General features: G+C 38.5%; 1 protein-coding gene across 4 annotated transcripts in view; it reads left to right on the forward strand.

Annotated features, from left to right (window-relative positions):
- Positions 1–20,383, forward strand: part of CYFIP1 (cytoplasmic FMR1 interacting protein 1) — an 81,739-nt gene that overhangs the window by 31,723 nt on the left and 29,633 nt on the right. For 2 of the 4 annotated variants that reach the window (XM_052774098.1, XM_052774097.1), the window contains exons 13-23: positions 1,395–1,520; positions 1,804–1,970; positions 3,366–3,513; positions 5,390–5,543; positions 6,773–6,929; positions 7,499–7,595; positions 7,947–8,023; positions 8,117–8,225; positions 8,795–8,914; positions 12,901–13,100; positions 19,615–19,702. In XM_052774098.1, the coding sequence (XP_052630058.1) occupies positions 1,395–1,520; positions 1,804–1,970; positions 3,366–3,513; positions 5,390–5,543; positions 6,773–6,929; positions 7,499–7,595; positions 7,947–8,023; positions 8,117–8,225; positions 8,795–8,914; positions 12,901–13,100; positions 19,615–19,702 (1,443 nt within the window). Of the gene's footprint in view, positions 1–1,394; positions 1,521–1,803; positions 1,971–3,365; positions 3,514–4,938; positions 5,087–5,389; positions 5,544–6,772; positions 6,930–7,498; positions 7,596–7,946; positions 8,024–8,116; positions 8,226–8,794; positions 8,915–12,900; positions 13,101–19,614; positions 19,703–20,383 lie in introns of those variants that run through there. The other 2 variants (XM_052774099.1, XM_052774100.1) reach the window with 2 other exon arrangements.

A 20,383-nucleotide genomic window follows, 5' to 3' on the forward strand; every position in this document is an offset into this window, starting at 1 on the left:
TCTTATTCTGCTTTTCTCCTTCTTAAGAGAAGTTTCTGTCATTTGTTTCTGGCCTCTTCAACTCCCAGACTTGATGCCTTTATTTCTGTCATTGCAAGTTGCTGCATTCAGGCTCTCTCTTCACAGTGACTATCTTCCTATTTTATTATATATCTGTAGAAATTCTCTTGTTCTTAGATCTGTTTTTATCCTCCCAGTTCCAGAACAAACTTTCTCTGAGGACCACAGCAGGGTTTTTTTGCCTATTATCACTGCTTTTCTTTGTCTTTCTGATTTGTATGGATTCCCTTAAGCACTTCTCATGTAAGTTTGTGTTCACCTTCTCCCTGCCTTCCTACTGAGAATTTATTCTGATCTGGAGTATTCTACTTACTTACCTGTCTTCTGCATTCACTTGATATCCATGAACCTTATTACCTGCATCATGTTCAGATAAAAAGTTTCAGGTTACATTTGATGTCCAACTTAACCCTGTCAACTTAATGCCCCCAAAATGCTTCATCTTTGTTTAATAATTTCCCCGGTGTCCTCTTTGTAGCATGTAGGTTGCAGGGTGTGATGCTCTTTTTTGCTGTAGGTAAATTGGTGCAAATATTAATCCATTATAGTATGCAAATTTATATTGCTCTGCAATCTAACACTTATGTAAAGGCAATATCAGCCAGACCTTACTATTTGCTGAACTCAAACTGTGAGAAAATTGTATTTAAATGTGACTAGGATTTTTCACTAGATGTACCCTGATGGATATTAGATCAGCCTGACACTGCTCAGGAACATTTTGAGCTGTGTTTGCAGTGACTGAAAAGGCAGTATTTAAGAGAAATGCATGCTGTGCAGATGATATTGTCACAGATAATACAGCTATTTCCACACCTTTAAGCCTAGTAAACATTAAAAAAACCCCACTCCAAAACCATGTAGTTTTCCTGTTGTCTTTTGAATTCTAAATGTGAATATTTGGCCAAGTTCGAAGCTTCTCTTTTTGTGTGTGGGTGTGATGGATTTTTTTGTTATGCTCTGAGGTCTGTCTGTGTTTCTCATGCTTCAAGTGGAGAAGAAACTTATGCCTACGCTAGCATTTGCTCAGTAAAAAATACCCTGAAGTGCATTAACTGCTGAGTGTGAATTGCATTTTTTGAACTAATACAGGATCGCTGGCTTTCAAGAAAATTTGTTAGGCAGATTATTGTTTGGCATTTCCACTAGACAGTAGTTTCAGAATTTATGCAGGTTTTGAGAATGGTACCAAATACCATTTTTCAGATATTCTTGAAAACACTGGAGTATTTCTTAAAGCATGTTATTTGTGTCCAGCTATGTTTTGTGTTTCTCAGGCCTCTTTTTTTTTCCCCACATCTTTTTTTCTCCATATTCTGCTGTGTGAACTGCAGTATTCATGGAAGCTGGTACACCCAACTGACAAATATTCTAATAAAGATTGTCCTGACAATGCAGAAGAGTATGAAAGAGCAACAAGATACAATTATACTAGTGAGGAGAAGTTCGCTTTGGTTGAGGTAAGATAAATCTTTTTTTACAGGGATTTTCCAAAGATTAATTCTATACAAAGGAGAACATTCTCTATAAGCATTTTCTATACCCAGTGCAAAAAGACAGCATGCCCTGTGTTGACTCTGAAAGAGCATGTTTTCCTCTATTCAATATGTAGGAGGAGCACAGGAAAACTATCCTTTATCTTTTGTAACTTCCCCTTTTCTCATTTTCTGTATTTAAAAAAGGGCTTTTTGAACAATTATACAAACAAAATAAGAAAAATACATTTTTTTTTTTTTTTTGCAGGTGATTGCCATGATCAAAGGTCTTCAGGTGCTGATGGGAAGGATGGAAAGTGTTTTCAATCATGCCATTCGCCATACCATTTATGCAGCTCTTCAGGACTTTGCCCAGGTCACACTTAGAGAGCCATTAAGACAAGCCATTAAAAAGAAGAAAAATGTCATTCAGAGGTAATATTCTTGTTTTCATCTTCTCCTATATTCTTTCCCCCAAATCTTACTAAATTTGTTGCAGAATTGCACAGCTGTTAAATTTTGCCTCTTATAGTCTGTACTCCCCTACTAGCCTGTCTGGTATTCAAAGTTAGCTTGGTTGAATATGTATTGGAAGTTGAAGAAGTCTGAAGTCAAAAATGAATGGCTGCCAACATGGCTACAGTAAGAGTCCAGGCTGCCTTGAGCCACTTAGTACTGCAGGAAGTGTTTTGTCCCCTGTAGTTTATTTTTATTTTAGGGAAAGGTAAGTACTGTAATATTGCAGGCAAGACTGGTATTTTTATTTTGAAGAAAGATGTTACTGTCCACCTTCCTTATGATTCCAGTGTTTCCTCTGCTTATGTCTCATATCTACATCCCACCCCATAGTCTTAATCTCTGCCCTCTTAGCATCCTGCCTTCTTTCTCAGCTTCTGCTGCTTTTGGCTTATTAGACTTACAGTTCTCTTCCAAGTGCTCCATCTGCCTGCACTGATTGGTGGCATTGCCTGATGTTATTTTTTTGTCCCTAATTGTTTGCTTTTAATCTTGACTCGTTTTCCATTTGTTTACTCCCACATTTCATTGCAAAGCTCTCAGAGGTGAAAGTGTTTGGTTAATTAGGCTATTGCTAAATGGTCTGCCTGCCACAAAAGTACCATCATAAGCTAAAAAACCCAAAACTACTTCAAATTATCAAGTTTGCAGGGAGTGTCTTTTTGTCCCAGGGACTTCCATGAAATAGGGAAGTATTACTTTCATACCTGCTCAGATTTGGGAGGAGGCATTTGCTTGATCGTTCAGCACACCATAGGATATGGCTGCCTGTGTTTCTGACAAGTATCTGAAGTCCAGTTCAGTATTTGGAGTTGGAAGTATGAAGCTGTTTGTATAAATTCCAGCTGAATTCTGGAGTTCTGCTGGAAACAGGAATTCTGCTGCTTCTTTTCATTTCAAGCCAGAACTGTCTCTCTTTAGTTTGGTTAATCTGCTTTGCTTTGATTGAATAATCTGTTTTTTGTGGTTTTGGAGAACAAAATAGCTTGATGTGCTTGCTAAGGATCCCAGAGGTGAATTCTTGACAACTGACTTTTGTCTCTGGTGTACCAGTTTCAGAGGTCAGCTTTCTTCTGACAGAAGAGAAGGGCTCTGGACTATCCTTTTTGATAAACAGCATGGAGCGATTGTTTTGTGGATGTGGCATTCTTGAAGTTGTTGGCGAAATCGTTTGTGGTTGCTCTGAGTTACCCTGAGCTCCTGAATGCTGTTGCAAAGTTTCTGCGCTTGTGGAAGAGTGCTTAAAAAAAGTAAAATGTTCTCATCAGTGCACTTGGATGTGTACCAGTCTGAAGTATTGTGAATTGTGTTCAGTGTTTTGCAGGCTATCAGAAAGACAGTCTGTGACTGGGAAGCAGGTCATGAGCCGTTCAATGACCCAGCTCTAAGGGGAGAGAAGGACCCTAAAAGTGGTTTTGACATCAAAGTCCCAAGGCGTGCAGTGGGACCCTCCAGCACTCAGGTATTTTCCTGTCTGGTGGTTGTGATATCTGCCAACAATTATTGCATTAAATGTTTTCTCTCTAGCCTGAACTATTTAAAAATTGCAGGTTTGGGGTTTTTTTTAATGTGAAAAATCTACTTTGATTAGATTTATATTTACAAAATTATATATAGTTAACCAAAATCCTCTGTCTGGGTTGCTGTCACTTTCTACTCTGACACGTAATATTTCCAAGCATTCAATCTCTTTAATTTGACTTGCTGGGAAGAAATATATTCTCATTGGGGTCCTAATGTTTTTTAAATAATAATTTTGAACTATTTGAATTGTTTCTTGACTGACTCCCATCTCTGGTATAGCTGGTGGATTTATTTTTTTTTTTAATTCCATTATTCAATAGTTGTCTATGTATTTTTAAAATATGTTTAAAATATAAATGTTTGTCTGTAAAATGTGGGAGAGTATTTGACTTCTGACAAGATCCCTCTTACTGTTCAGTAATGAATGATAAAACTGCTCCCTAAAATCTATTTAATCTGCTGCTGCCATTCAAACAAGAGGTATTTCAAGTGTGTTTTCTGTGGTAGTCGTTGAAATCCCATGCCTAGATGCTCGTTCCAGTTACCTCCATATAATTCTCTCTTTTATTTTCTTTGTGGGTTTGTTTGGAGGGTGTATGGTCTGGTATTCATAGCTCATCTGAGAAAATGAGGTACTGAGCACTTTGGGTGAAAAACTGAAGGCAAATGTGGTTTGTAAAAACATTCTTTTAATACCTAAAATCTGTGGGGAAGAGAGCATGTATGGATAATAATCTTGGGTAATAAAAAGTTGCTTAAATTGTGGTAAGATGGGTTTAATGAAGATTTTGGTTTGGGAATTGGAAAAAAATGTTTTGATTTCTAATTTTCTGGGAGGAAAAAAAAAATTAAATATCACCACCAGTGTGCTTCTCCTGTGCTTGGTACGTTTAAGGGCTTTGTTTCACTGGCTGCAACAGGCTGTTTAGAGTATACAGTTCTGTCTGCTTTTTCTGTTCTTGGGCTGGCACATTTGTCTGTCTCGGCTGACAGGAGGAAGGGAGGTCAAATACATTGATTTTAGATGGGGTTTTCTCAGTTTCATGCAGTTCTAAAATGGTTGTGTATGAATTGGTAATACTTGGAAATCTTTGTGAAATCATTTGAGAAGCTAATGGCTGTCTGAGCATCCTCTGAAATGAATGGGAACTTTTCCCTTCGCTTGAGGGAGTACCAGATTGCAGTGATTACTCTGAACGAAGAAACCTTTCTGTATGTCCTCCTCTGCATGCTTACTGTGCTGCTTTTCATTTTTAACAAACTAACACATTTTCTCTGCTTCTGTTTCCCCTTCCTTATTTACCCATGTGTTTTTATTAACGGATTCTCTCTCCCCTGCCTGCCCCTGTCTGTTGGTTTTTAGCTCTACATGGTTCGCACTATGACAGAGTCCTTAAACTCTGCTGAGCTGTTGAAGCAGCTCAAGTCTCTGGGATTGGAAAAGCTATTGCATGTGACACACAAGTTTCTGAGGCAGTCCTACATCTATCCGCCTCTTTTAAACTTTGGTGGTAAGACATTACTTATTACTTTTACTTTTTGTGGTGATGTGAACTGTTCCACTGCAAATGGTCTGCTGCTAAGTGTCAGTGGAGGTCCCCTTGGCATGGGTAGGCATTTGTGCTGGTGCGTAGGCTAGCGTTGCATCTGTTCCTCTCGCCTGAAAGGCTTTTATCCACACAGTGCCAGTTTTCAATTTGAAGTGGAGCAGTCGCTTACTGATAGTAATTCTCAGTGTTGCTCAACTAATGTACCATGTGTATTTTCCTTTTTTCCCCCCCTTTCCACCACAATTGTTTCCTTTAATGATACAGCTTTACATGGTGAGAACTATGTTAGAGTCCCTCATTGCTGACAAAAGTGGTTCCAAGAAAACCTTGAGAAGTAGCCTTGAGGGGCCCACCATATTGGACATAGAAAAATTCCATCGCGAGTCTTTCTTCTACACTCATTTGATAAATTTCAGTGGTAAGATATGTAGATGATCAGTGTCCAGCTTAGCATGTCCTAACACCTCTAACACGACCTGGAAAATGTTTCCGATTGCCTAAGTCAACTTACCTTTGGTTTATTTATCAAAAACCTTGGTCTGTCCAAACTTTTTCTGAGATGTGATGTTCAGTATTGTGGTGGGATTTTTATTTTGACTTGTTAGACATTTGTTTATAATGTATCAAATTTCATATTGTTACCTCCCTTTTCTATTTTTTTTAATGTACGTATTTATATAAACAAGGGACAGATAAGCCTATACACACTGAAATTTTAAAAAGGAAGTCGTTTTTGTGGTTTGGTTTTGGGGGATTTTTTTGGTTTTGTTTTAAGTACAGAGGAAAAAAATTCTCTGTTGTGGTAAATTTGATGTCATTTCACTACTCTTACTATTCAGTTAATTGTAATCGGAAACATGCTGTCCTAAAGAATTCACCTACTGACATTGAATGTATCTAGTCTTTGTCATCACCATGCTGTGTGTCTTTCATTTTTGTTTTGCTACTGGACTCCTTTACCCTCAGAGAAGGGGGAGCCTGTTAATGTCAGTCATTACGCTACTGGGGAACAGCACTTCAAAAGGTCTTCAGAACATCTTAATGTAAAAAGTTCATTCCTGTTTTGGTTCTCAAGCCTTCTGCAAAAGAAGGCTCGTGCCAAGTGTTTTCTGGAGAGGTGGGAAGCACACCTCCGTGCCCTTGACAGCAGCCTTAGAAACTTTTTGTTTTAATCCCTCCTTCATGTGTTCGTCTGTCATTTCCTGCACATCTAATCAACAGGAACATGTGGAGCAATTCAGTCCTCCAGAGGGAGAGATGGTACTGGTGGATCCGGTACAATTTTGTCTCCCTCACCTGCTGCTTCCCAAGTTCAGTATACAGCTTTCTCAGCCCCCAACTGAGAAGTTAAACTAGAAATCCCCCTTCACTGGTGTACATAGTTTTTCTGTTTAACTGGTAGTCTGGTCCACTTCCATGCTTTTTTGTGTAATAAGGCACTACTCTGCGGGCAAATGTGGAGTTCAAAACTCTTTGAAAAAGTCATGGGCTTTACATTTTGAATTTGATTTACATATTTGGCCTAGATATAGCTCTAGTGACTCATGGCTGCTTTTTTTGTTTCACATTGCATCATCAGAATCACAGTTATATTGTTCCTGATGTATTTCTATAAGAAGTGTAATTCTTCCTTATTTATTCTGAAAGAAACCCTGCAGCAATGCTGTGATCTGTCCCAGCTGTGGTTCAGGGAATTCTTCTTAGAGCTGACCATGGGCAGAAGAATCCAGTTTCCCATTGAGATGTCCATGCCTTGGATTCTGACAGACCATATTCTGGAGACCAAAGAGGCATCAATGATGGAGTAAGACCTACTTGTGCTCTTCCACTGAATGATTATTCTTAATGATTGCCATTCCTTATTATAATGTTACTGCTTTTATTGGTTTTAACAAGCAGTCACTGAGAAGGTATTCTAAACCTTTATAAAATTTTCCTCTTATATTTGTCAGTTTCCAGATTCTCAGAGTTTTCTTTTTGAAGTGAATAATTGAAATACCGAAACTTTCATTTAAGTATTATTGCACTAGCCAAATATGTTGTTCCCTGAGTGAGTTCTCCTTACTCACTCCTCAAAGATGTCAAATATAATGCATAGAGGTAAAAGCATAGTTCCATTTTGATGGAAAGCTACATCTAGAAAACAAGTTTCAGACTGCAAGCTTATCTGTACAATTCCTTGGACAAACAAAAGACTTTCTTAAAGGAGAAATTGTGATACTTTATATAAAAATTAAAACAAAAAAAATTATCCTGTTTGCATGAACCACGTGTAGGTTACAATATTGACTGGCTTTCAACATTTTGACTGCACCATCCTAAAGAATCATAATTTCTATAAACATGTAACTCTTTTTATTCTTTTTCATTCAGGTATGTTCTTTATTCTTTGGACCTTTATAATGACAGTGCTCATTATGCACTTACTAAATTTAAGAAGCAGTTCCTCTATGATGAGATTGAGGCAGAGGTAAAGCAACTTTATCTACTGGAGAAAAATAGTCTGTACCTGAATGTGAAAATGATGCTAAAGGCCAAGACCTATTATAAGAGATTCAGAACAGTTGGAGACAATAAGCAAGCTGAGAAGAAAGACCAGAAGATGGGTAACTGGTTGGGTAATATGTTGTGAGGAAGCCTTTAGGCCTGTGCAAATTGCCTCACATTAATGCTGAAAATGAATGTCATCTTCTCTTGTACTGGAAAATTTGGATGCATTAACTTTCTTAATTATGTTTGATAAACAGTGGGAGGTCTTGGATAATCTCCCCTCTTTAAATTTTAAGTATCTCTAAATGCACAATTTTTTTTTCTCCCCAAGGTAAACCTATGTTTTGACCAATTTGTCTACAAGCTGGCAGACCAAATATTTGCGTATTACAAGGCAATGGCTGGCAGGTAGCTATTCTGGTAGTTAGAACTTTTATCCATGCATTTCTGCTCTGCTTTGCTGTCTAATATACTTTAAGCGTTTTCTGTCTTTCTTAATAGCCTACTTCTGGAAAAACGATTACGTTCAGAATGCAAGAATCAGGGAGCAACCATTCAGTTGCTACAGTCCAACCGCTATGAGACACTGCTGAAACAGAGACATGTCCAAGTGAGTTAACTCATACTCTGTTGTATTCCAGTTGCTTGGCAATTTTCCAATGGTGTTGATTTATGTAGGTATATAAAACTCTTCCCGTGCTTTATGCTCTGTCATCTAAGTGGTATAACTGACATTTGAGATCAGCTTTTTTGTCATATGAAAGAGTAAATTGAGAAAAAAACTTAAAAGATCCTGTTTAAATGCGAATGTCTGGTGCAGTTAAGCAAACACAAGCCAAACAGGAATGTCGCATGTGGTAGCGTTGTCTTCCTAGTAATGTCTTTCACCAGTTTTCAGTATGTTGTTGGCACAATGTCATGGAAGCATAAAATGCTGATATAAATACTTAGATGTAAATGCAACATGTGATTTTACTTCTTTTTTGAGAATTGGGATGTAAATTGTAATACCTCATTTTTTCCTGAATTTCTAAATTTTGTCCATCTGCTTTGCTTCTGTGTGTTTGGAATGCAAGTTTACCACATGAGAGTCTCTTAATCAGTGGAGTCTCATAGTCCTTGTACAGCTTGTCTCATAATTTGACTTTTAGTTCAAAACTTACAGCATTTTTTCTTTAGCTTCTTGGTAGGTCAATAGACCTGAACCGACTGATCACTCAGCGAATTTCAGCAGCCATGTACAGGTCAATGGAACTGGCAATTGGTCGATTTGAAAGTGAGGATTTGACTTCCATTGTGGTGAGTGTTGTGTTGCAGTTTTGCCAGAACACTAACACAGCAGCTGGGATCCATCATGGGGGGGGGAATGAGAGAGAAGAGGGGTTCAGATCACTTAAAGAATCACCTCCAATTGTATTAGCAATTGAAAAATGATTTAATAGAAATTTATATAAAAGTGCAACTTCACAGAATTCGATGGCCAGGTTCACTCCATTACTTAGTACATGGATGAAATGCACTCAGGAAAATTAAGTTAGAATCAGACTAAACTTATGTATATAGAGACTGAAAACTTAATAGGGTAAAAAGAAATAAGGTAAAAAGAAAAATCAAGTTAGAATTAATTTCTTGTGATTTGTGCAAAGATCAGGAATGTGGAAAAGTAGGGGAGGCTCTCCCGTTGAGTCACGAGGTTCAGAAAAGACTCCCTTGCTTTCTAAACTCCTGTCGGAGCCTAGGTGCGGCTGGATTGACTCCGGGTCCCAGACTTGGTCAACTGTTTATATCTAAAGGGATTATGAGTATAATAGCAGCCTAAAATTCATTCACAGTTGAATGAAATTCACAATAGTAATTGAGGTATAAATTTGAAAGTAATAACTTATACTTCCTATAATATACTTACTATCAACTATTCAGGTTAGTACACGCGCATGCATAAAGACACTAAGAGATACGCGTATAAGAGAGTAAAATAGAGTAAAAGAGATATACCTGTTAAAAATTCCCCTTGAGGTCAGTGAAAATATTCACATTGAATGCTTCGGCATTTGTCTCAATGGGCGAAGGGTCGAGCCTCGAGGAGCGGAGAGTATCAGCCCAGGTCGTGTTGGCTTTTGGCGACAGACCTCTGATTTTCGCAAACAGGAAAGTTTGCGAGCTCTGAGAGGTGTCCCGCTCAGAGGGAGATGCTGGTCGCAGCCCGCTGCAGTCCAGGAGAGCTCAAAGGGCCTCGCTTAGTACCGCTGTTTATAGGTTTGGGAGATGATTGACTTTTGTCATCAACAAGTTGCTGGAATCCCAGCTGTGCTGGTACCGTTTCACGTGCAGATAAGGAAAGCTCCGAGGCTGTCTGAGAATAACTTAAAACAGAGATATGGGATGCTCCAGGATTGTCAGGGGAGGATTGTAATGTCTCAAGGTTGTTATGAGAAAGAACTGGCTGCAGGTTGCTATGAGAACTGGCTATCTCTGCTCCCGTCCCCCACCTCTGCCGGGCAGCAGGAGTCCTTGAGACGCACAGCATATCTCCCGTTTTAGCTGCGTCCCAGTTCCTGCCACAGTCAAGGGTCGCTTAACTGCCCGACTCATTATACTTTTGCCAAGGCCTAGGGAGACTGCCCCAGTTCATAAATCAGCCTGGAGAGGGGGAAGAAATGCACAACCACATGGTCTAGATGCTCTTTTTGTTTTAATTTAATTTATTTTAAGTTAATTTTTATTTCTTTTATTTGCATTGATAATGATAGACATCTAGCCTTCCCCCTCCCCTTATAAATCTGTATTTGTTTTTAATGGCAGAAGCAAAAAAGTTTTCTCCGGCTTTGCTAGATGTCCTCTAAAGTATTCTCTCAGCAAATAGCTGCACAGTCACTCCTGAAAGGAGAAGAGGCTGAATGACTAACAGGCAAACTTGTTTTATCCTTAACTGTAGTTAAATATATATAATTAGGAATAATTGAAGCAGTCTCATTAGAAAAATAATAAAACTTTTCCCTCTGATATTTTGTTTTAATTTTTCTCTAAGTGTGAAATCACATAATGCTGTGGTTGAAGTTTGTCTGGTTTACTAAGTCTAGTTTGGCAAAACCTCTTACCAGAGAGGCGGCTTAGTCTTGCAAAAGGCATTCTTCTAGTCACCTCCAGCTACATCATAAATTATACTGGCAAATCCTCTGTTGCCATTGTGGTATATTGTAGACTTTATTAATTCTGATGTGCTATGATTTTTTTCTCCCCGCACCTTAACCTGCATCTCTGTTCAAACAGTGCTTTGGCCTGACCTGACGCAGTACTCTGGACTATGCTGCCGTACACAGGACTGTGCAAGTCCCAGTCCTGTTGATTCTGAGAATCTTGTTCTTTCCTTGCCCAGAAAAAAAATAAACCTGCTGCAACCAAGGGCTTTGGGAGTAAGGTGTAAACATCACCTGTAAAGAAGGCATATGCTAGGAGCCATGAGGAAACAAGGAAAATGAGCATTCTTGTGATTTAAATTTTTATAAATGCCCACTTCTGTCCATGCTTATAGATAAATTGCAGACCAAACCAGCCTTGTGCCTGGAGAATCAAAATGAGTTTATTTGCCCAGGCAGCTTGGTTTTGTAGCATGACAAAAAATTTTTTTGTGGAGGAACAAGATCTGACTTGTGCCTGTGGAAGAAGAGCATCTGTGCAATATTGAGGTGTCTTTTGAGTTAGTTTCCTGATTAAAATGCTAAAAAACAAATTTTATTTCCAGACGGCATGAATTTGACATGTAAATATGCAGTCAACAAGAAAAATGTCAGACACATTCAGTTCTGCTGGAATGAAAAATAAATTAAAAGTTATGCAAGCAAGTTTACCATTGGTCTTTCCATAACAAGTTTTTTTTACCAGTGAGATTTTGTCATGCAGTTAACTACCTTGATTTAATTTCATTCTTTACTGAAGATAAATCAAATACTGAGGCCATAGAGCCTCTTGACTTTTCAGTACTTGTTGTTATAACCTTTGAATTATTGAAATGTAGTTTTTCTTTGTTATGTGCAGGATTTTCTTAGTGGCTAGGTGAACAGAAACCATTGATGATGTGTTTCTTAGGTCACAGGTTCTCACTCTTTCTTGAGTTAGAAAGTGGCAGGGCTAAGGTGGTATCCTTCCACAATGTTCCCTCTTTTTTTATGCTTTTTTTTTTGTTTTATGCAAAATAATTTCTGCTGAAAACTGCTTGGTTTCTTCCGTGAGAAACTGATACTAATAGCTTAACTACTCAGTAACTTCTGCTGTTTTTCAAGCCAAATAAATTAAATGAAGGTGGTTAAAAGACTGAGCTATTTTTTCCCCTCAGATTGGACTCAATACTGTAGTAACAATCATAGTGGTTCTTTTTCCTTAAAGTAAATGTTGCTCACAGGTTTGAAAATCCTTTGAAACATGGAGCAGTTAAATCTGACAGCACTGTATGGGGAAGACGACCAGTAGTTTGATGCACAGCTAAACAAAGCCACTGGACATTGCACAACAATCTTTAAAAGCAGTGCTTGGGTTTTTTTGGAGTGAGAGGTTGTGCTCTTTGTGTTTGGTGTTTTCAGTGTCTTCTGTCAGGGATGGATTTATTTTATTGTGTTGTGTTTTATTGTATTGTATTGAAAGTGCCAGAAACCATACTAGGAATTTCTTGTCAAGAGGAGAAACATCACGAAAGGCAGTGCTCATGTATAGTTGTGTAGTCTGCAGCTAGTGATTTTGTGGATACTTTCACAACATTTGTAAATGTCTGGTCTTGTCTTTCATTTCATCTTACTACATTCTTAGCTGGAGAAACCACAAGAAAGTGTTATGGTAAATGTGATGTTATCCCTACCAGTATGACTACAAAAGCTAGTTCTCCAGTCACACTACTGAGCAGAAATTACTTTGTGATAGCTTGTAAAGTAGGAAATGCAGAAGATGCTTCTTGGCCTATGTCTGAGCCCACTTAAATGCTGGAGTTTCAACTTCTGCTCAGTGGAAGAAGAGTTGGCATAGATCTGTGTTTGAGACCCATCTGCAGTGTGGACCGATTATAATGAATACCTTTAAAGTCTCAGGGGGTTTTCATGGGAGATTACTACAAAACAATCCCAAGAGCACTGATTCTTTCCAGCTCTTACCATTACAGTAAGAGACTGGGGGAGAGTCAGTTTTTCATTTTGACTTCTTTCTAGTCTTCTATTCGGTCAAAGTTATTTAGGTACTTTGTTGAGATTCTCCACTTTATTAAATGCACTGCTCACTTTCTTTCCTCTTGTTTTTTGTAGGAGCTGGATGGCTTGATAGAGATAAACAAAATGACTCACAAGCTTCTGAGTAGATACATGACCTTAGACAGCTTTGATGCCATGTTCAGAGAAGCCAATCACAATGTGTCAGCCCCTTATGGAAGAATCACTCTTCATGTCTTTTGGGAACTCAATTATGATTTCCTTCCAAACTACTGCTACAATGGATCTACTAACAGGTTAGCATGGCAGCCTTTTGTTTGCAGCAGTTCTTCTACCACCCTCCTGCAACTTCTTTCCTAGCAAATGCTGACAAGTCCATCTCTATTCATTTAGTGTTTTCCACTTCTAATGCTTTACTTGAAATGAAGCAGCATGAGTCATTTTACTAAGTACTGTCAAATGTATGAAAGCCTGTTATTTGTCCACAATAGAAGTCAAATGTCACTGCAGCATCCAAATTCTGATATTTTAATGACTTAGCTATGATATGTTGGAAAATAAAGTGTGTCCAAAAATACTGCAAAGTGCCTATCGGGAAGATATTTTGGTAAACAGGATCCTCAACTGTGAGACAATGGAAATAAAATTATATTCCTGATGCTGCATTAATGTGAAGAAAAGGACTGTTTACTGGAGAAGGGAAGAGTTCAGTGTTCACTGCAACTACAGTTGCTTCCTTTAAGGAGAGGGAGTAATGGAATTAGAAAGAGGAAGGTAGGATCTAAAGTTTGAATGAGCGGAAGGCGCAGTGCTTGGGACTTCGCATTTCTGTAGTTCCTGCTTGTGTGCTCTTTTTAGGATTTGTGCTGCTTTTAGCCTTTTCTCAGGTTTTGGTTAAAGCACAGTGAAGTGATAGTAAAGTGATATTGAATATTGAGCTGTAGGAAGAGGAGGAAGCGTGTTCTCATCTTTCACAGTCTCCTTGGAGAGCTTTCCTTGTCTGACATGTTCCATGATGGTTATGTTGCATTTTAGATCCAAGATTCTGTCTGGGGGAAAAAAAAAAAAAAGGAGTGTTTTTTGTGGTTAAGTTTTAGCCAAGAAACTTCTGTTACATTAATCTGTTTGCACAGGAGAGTTGAATGTATTTCCGAGGAAGCTGTTGTGCAGTTGATGTATCTGGAGATCAATATTGGAATATTCAGTGTGATGTATTAAGAATCATGTAAGCATAATATTAAAAGAAAATCTTGATGAAATGCTGATCCTTTACCTGTCAGCTTTGATGAAAGACATTCAATAGCTCCTATCCAGTCTGTGTTCATCCTGGCTATACGGACTGCCATACTGCAGACGACAGTGCTTGGGAAGCGAGGGTGGAACACGAAAGGACACTAGCAGGATCCTGTAGGACTGTTGCTTGTCTGCTTAAAAACTGTATGCATGAATTGAGTTAGGCTGATCCTCAAGCTTGTCAGGTAATTAATTCAGGATAATTAATTTAAGAGATGATAAAGGGAGCCAGATCTTGGACACATGGTACACATACTTCCTAATTTCATCACAGAATTGCTTTGGTTTCAGTCAAAAACAGCAATGTGGAGAGAATTAATGTGTGTTGCACATGCTATACAGTGCCCATTGATATTTTTGCTGGGAGAGGGAACAGGGAGTTTCCAGCCCTTTTATACTTCTTAAGCATGTTCATTATGTCTGTTGCTGCCTTGCTGTTAGCATGGACTTTAAATTGATGAGCTCTCTCTGCATTCAACTGTACAGGTTATTGTGTCCAAATACAGGAGTACACAGCGAGGAGCTCTGTGAGAACTGCTAGTTTAATTCTTGGCTCTTGATAGGTAATGTCTTGCATGAAAGCTACGTGTAAACAAGGAAAGAAAAGTAACAATGAAAAGCTGGAAGAAAGAGAAATAAGTATGATGAAAAGCAGAGAGGTTACTTGGTGGTGAGGGGTTGGAGCTCCCAGGAAGGAAATGTGTAGTACCTGTGGCTGGCCTTTTATTAATTTGACCACAGCCTAGGTGTAAAGGTCCTTCTTTTAAAGTTAGTGTTTTGGTCAGATTAACTTGTATCCAGTACCTTTTGAAGTTCTTTTCCCAAGAATGGTTGAACTTGATGATTTCAAACACCTGTAAAAGAGTTCAAGCGTTTAGAAACCCTGCAGGTTTGGTTCAAAGGCTAAGGCTATTCACGCAGAAGTGTTGAAACACATTTGATGTTTAATTATTTGGACCTTGGGAGGGTTTTTTTTTATATCTGATAATGTACTGAGATTAAACAGTGAGCCTGCTATTAAAAGATTTAGCAATTTAATAATTGCAGTTGCTGGTTTTCTGAAATTGTCTCATTAGTGCTGGCCAGCTGCACAGCTGTGTCCAGACTTTGTCTTTCCAGACTTGTCTTCTCTGTGCTGCTTCGGATTTTTTTTAAGAGCTCTCTCATGTTGGCCCTCAGTTGCATGTTTTTCCAAGCCAGAGGTCTTTCTGCACGAGGAATCTTTGTCATGCTTATGCCTGTGTCTGTACTTTTTTTCATTTCCCTGTATCTTTGTGGAGTTAGTAGGACTAGGGCTGTCCAGAGGATTCAAATGACACAAGGACAATTTCCAGATTTTTGTTGTTCATTCCTTTTCCACTATCTGTAGCGTTTCTTTTTCTGCCTTATTTTCTTTACTAATTCTAAGTTGGTCTTTTCCTTCCATGATAGCTTGTTTTGTGTTGAGGGCTAACAGAGGAGCAAGTGTGAGGCAGCCTAGACGTTTACTTGGATTGAGGATTTTCTGTGCTTTCTTGACACAAATGATACAAGCTTCCAGAGACAGTAGTCAGACTCTATCTCCTCTCAACACATTCACCAAATCTGTATTCTCTGCTAAAAATTCACATGTATAGCACTCTTCCAAATGCAGTATGGCATGTTTCTTCTGGGGATACAGATTTCTCACAGAATGAACAAAAAGACCAGCTTTTTATTTTTCTGCCTGCCTGCCTGCCTCTCCCCCTTCCTGTTGTGAGCTCTCTGTCTCTCGCACTGCTTTTCAGCCTAGTTTTCACATGAGAGCAGCTGTGTCTTCTTGTCCTGCATATACTCGGATAGTCACTGTTCAGAAAAATTTTCAGCCCTTTCAGACACTGCTGGAGCAAACCTGAAAAGCAGCACTGGCAGTGAAAACTACCTACTTTCTGCTACAAAGACCCAAATGGTGCAGGGATATAGGCTCATGCAAAGTAGGGGTGACTGTAGTCAACTACCTTCCCCCACCTAAAAAAAACCCCAACCAAAAAAAAAGTCTTTCTGCCAAAAGGAAAGGTGATAGCAAGGGAGCGGTAGCTGTTACTCTTTCATGCTCCATTTCGTTTGCTGTTTCCTCACACTTCAGTTTATAGCCTCCTGTTCTATCTTGACACTCCTGTTCAAGAAGAGCGAGTTAGATCTAGCATTCACTGAGAGGAGGTGTAGGGCTACCCTTAGGTCTGGTAGACAGGACAAACGAATTTGAGAAGGCTGGTAGTTAAAAGTGTTCATACCAATTAGGGAAGTGCAGAGGGACACTTTCTGTATGAGCAGGGAGGGAGGATTGTGATATCTTGCTACTTCTGAGATGAAGCTTGGAAAGTTTATGAATGAGATTGTCTGTCTGATCTGGTGCCTGCAGTAGCAAGGCAGCAGCAGGTTCATTGACTGAAGTGGTCTTTCTCAGATTTCTCCTTATTTTCTTAAATAGTTTATGGTAATTAGAATCATAGAATCATTTAGGTTAGTTTGTGAAGTGCTCACTATGAACTCCTTCCTGGTAGGTTCACAGAAACACTGATATAAAATGATTTGATCCCTAAAATACTTACTTTGGGGCTCATGTTGTCCTTTAGCAATCACTGTTGCCAAGCTTTGGTAAGCCAGCAGGCTTTTTCATCTCCTTAGTTGACTTGGACTGCTTACACCCTGCGTTGATTAAAATGGATTAATTGCTGTGAGATCATCAACACTGATTGAAAAGAAGTGATTATCTTGGAGGATGCCAAAACCTGCATCCAGCAGTATCTGAGGGAAAGTAAAATTTGCCTAGCTTTAGCATTGATATTCAAAGAGCTTCAGTCCTTCAAAGAGATGCTTCTGTTCCTTGGAGGAGGAGCAGGAGGAGGCCAACCGGCAGGATGTCAAAAAGAAAACACACACACACACGTGGAAAAAGTTTGAAGAATGGCAGATGATGCTGAACTGTAAAGGTTTCTATATAGCCCTTAGTTTTGAGAGAAGAAATCTCTAATGTTTATCTGAATGATATATTGGGATTATTCACATACCTCCTAGAATGATGCACTCTCCTTAGCCTGTTGTATCCTCAGTCTTAGCCATAGCCCTTCCATGAGATAACAAGTGACTGTATCTCTTGCTCCTACTTCCTTTTCTTAACCTGTTTCATCCTCTCTCAGCATCTTTCACCCAAGAAAGTATAAAATGAGTGCTTGTTTCAAGTCTTTAAGAAAGCTTTAAGACTATTTTGCTACTACTCTAAAACATTAGAGATGGAGAAACCCCCAAGAATGTAGAGGAGCACTGGGGAACACACAAGAGTTACTTGTGCTTGTACAGAGCTAGTGAAACTTAGGGACTGTGTCTCAGAAGTCTTTCTCCAGTATTTGATTTCTGAGGCTGTTATTTCTTCTCAATCCAAATACAGTCTGACTGATTGGCTCCCAGATACTAATGATTTTATAATTCAAATATATTCATAATACCTTTTTGAAAAGTCTAAGAATTATAGTTACAGCTTCCAAAGTCATGGGATGCACCCACACTTATATTCTGAAACACTCTTTTACTTGTGAGGGTTTTCATTTAGTGGTAACAAACCAGCTCTTGCCCAATATGTCTGCACACTGAAACCCAGTCTTATCTCAGATGACATGGTATCTCTTTTAATTTCTTTCATTTTTGAGATTTTCTTAAGGCTTGAAAATTGATGTCAGTTTAAAAAGGAATAGGATTTGGAGAGAAAGAAGGGGGAATGGAGTAATCTCTGGGATTGTCATATGTTGCAGATTACTTTGAATTCCATCAAATGTTTACATCATCTCTGGTAAACTCTTTAATGAAGTGTCTGTGCAGAGAACAGATTCAAGTGATCTCAAGAGGAAGTTTTCAGTTGCTATGTAAGTGAGAGAGAAAGGGGCAAACTTGTAAACTGAGGAAATGTAAATGTAAGGAAATTTAAATTAGAGAGAGAGAGTATAAAAAATAATACAAAAATGATCTTTTTTTCTTCAAAAGCTCTAAATGCAAGTACTTTCTGGACTTCAGCAAGTAGAAGTATTTTTGGAAAGACGGGGCTAAAATACATATGAACAAGTAGCTGAAACTGTGGGTATACCTAATTTTGAGCAGGTTAAAAAAATACAGAAAACCTTGTCCTGCAGTTACAGATTCTCACAAGAATGATTCGCATTACTCAGAAATAAAACACAGTGGAAATAATTGTAAGCAACATAGTGCAATTTATACATGTTTGGGTGAAACAATTTTTGATTAGCATGGCTGGTTTTGTTTTCAGCTAGAAAATGGGTCTATTAAAAATAGAAATTCTATGTTCTTTCTAGGAAAAATTATTAATCAATCATTTATTTTGTGTGCTGATTAAATTCAAACATTATTTTAAAGAAAAAAAGACCAAGATACAGTTGTATCTTATGATATTACAAAGTACTGCAAACTTCCTTTCCTGAAACCTTTTCCTAGATGCATTTATTTTACTCAGCTATCACTCAGAACAGCCTGATCTGATACAAACATTTGATGTACACTTCTTAAATAGCTGGTTTTCCTCATCCCTGTGTATATACAGCTTTGTACCATTTACAAGAAATCCTTTTTATCAAGTTAAAAAATAAAGTAGCCATCCAACCTGTAAACACACACACCAATAATTTTGCTCAGTTTACTAAAGTTAAGCAGAATCAGAACTGTAGGAGATGTTGATTAACTTCTTTCTGCACTAAAACTGTAGTGCTGCAAAATGTGCATTACACAGTTAACAGGCAACATCAGGGGAGTAGGTCTGTCCTGCTCGTTCGCAGGAGTACTCATGCCTGCGGAGTTCTGCCCAAGCACAGTTTTTCACACTCTGGGGTCCTCAGTTTGGCGTGGGCTGTTTGATCCTATCTTTTGCAGTACTCCATATCTTTGTGGTTCTCTTGCCATCCTCTTAACAATACACAAAGGTAAAGCTAAACATGATTTGTATTGGTACATGCTCACACTAAAGTATGATCAAACTTTTGAAACATTAATTTTGCTACAAGGCTTATACCCCTCCTCCTGACTTTTTTTTAAAGGGATTAACCTAAAGTATTTCTCCTGCTGTGAGTTTCTTTGGTGGGAAAAAGCTCCAAAGCATTAAATAGAAATGTCATGTTCTTTGAAGGTGTAGTTCATTCTTAAGGACTTAATTTTGAAAGCACAAGGAACTTCCTTACTCTCTGTGAGAGGCTGTTGCTACTTTGTTAGTTGATTCTCTTTTTGCTGGGCTGGGCTAGAGTAGAGGTGAGAAGTATTTTGCACACCACTGGAAGAACAGAGTCCCAGTAAGTGATGGAGAATTGGATTATGATTTGTGTCCAGGCTTTTGGGCAGTGCAGGCTATGTGCTTCCCCAGTTGCAACTTGGGCTGAAAGGCTATGAGTCTGGCTTTGATTTTATATGTAGACAAAAGCAGTATTATACAGGGTAAGGTGCATTAGGCGCACACTTACTAACCCAAGTATAATTAATGAATTCTTTATTTTGGTTTTATAGATTTGTTCGGACCGTGCTACCATTTTCTCAGGAGTTTCAGAGAGATAAGCAGCCTAATGCACAGCCGCAGTATCTCTATGGATCAAAGGTTGGATTTAATTTCCTTTATATTTATGGTTTGCTAATGTTTAAAGGTATCTTTTTTAATTATAGAAATTATAGAATATGAAAGTTATTAAAAATGGCTTCAAATATATTTTGGGAGTATTTTAAATTCAACATACGCCTTTTTTTCAGACTTTGCTGTGAAGCTCATCATATGTTTCAGCCAAAGTGCAAGTGATTAGTCTGATGGTTAGTCTTATCTGACAAAGCTAAAAATAAGTCCTTCTCTCAACCACCTTGCATTGCACAGTTGCTTATAGTGGCAGAGCAGACTCAAAGAGAAGATTAATTAGTCATCTGGTGAAGTGAGAACAAGAGCCTATCTTGGGTGCAGCTGCTCCCTTGTTACAGTGATGAAGACTGTGATGGCAGGAGGAATGGGAACAGATAGGAAAAACTGCTTCAGATGTTATCTGACTTAAAAGGAATATAGATTCTGACCACCCTAAACTATCAGATACCAAACTGCTTAAATTATTTCCAAAAAAATTAGCATTTCTTTGGCATCTTCAACCCAAAGACCTCAAAGTCGTTGTGATGAACTTGGCCTTCTGGCCATCTCATCTCCTGTATTAACATCATCTTTCTTGCTTTGCACATTAGGAGTGCCTAGAAGGTTTATGCAAGTTTTCAATAGAAGTGTACATGATATGCAGTCACGTAC

The sequence above is a fragment of the Harpia harpyja genome, chromosome 22, assembly GCF_026419915.1.
Source record: "Harpia harpyja isolate bHarHar1 chromosome 22, bHarHar1 primary haplotype, whole genome shotgun sequence".
Classification (NCBI taxonomy): Eukaryota; Metazoa; Chordata; class Aves; order Accipitriformes; family Accipitridae; genus Harpia; species Harpia harpyja.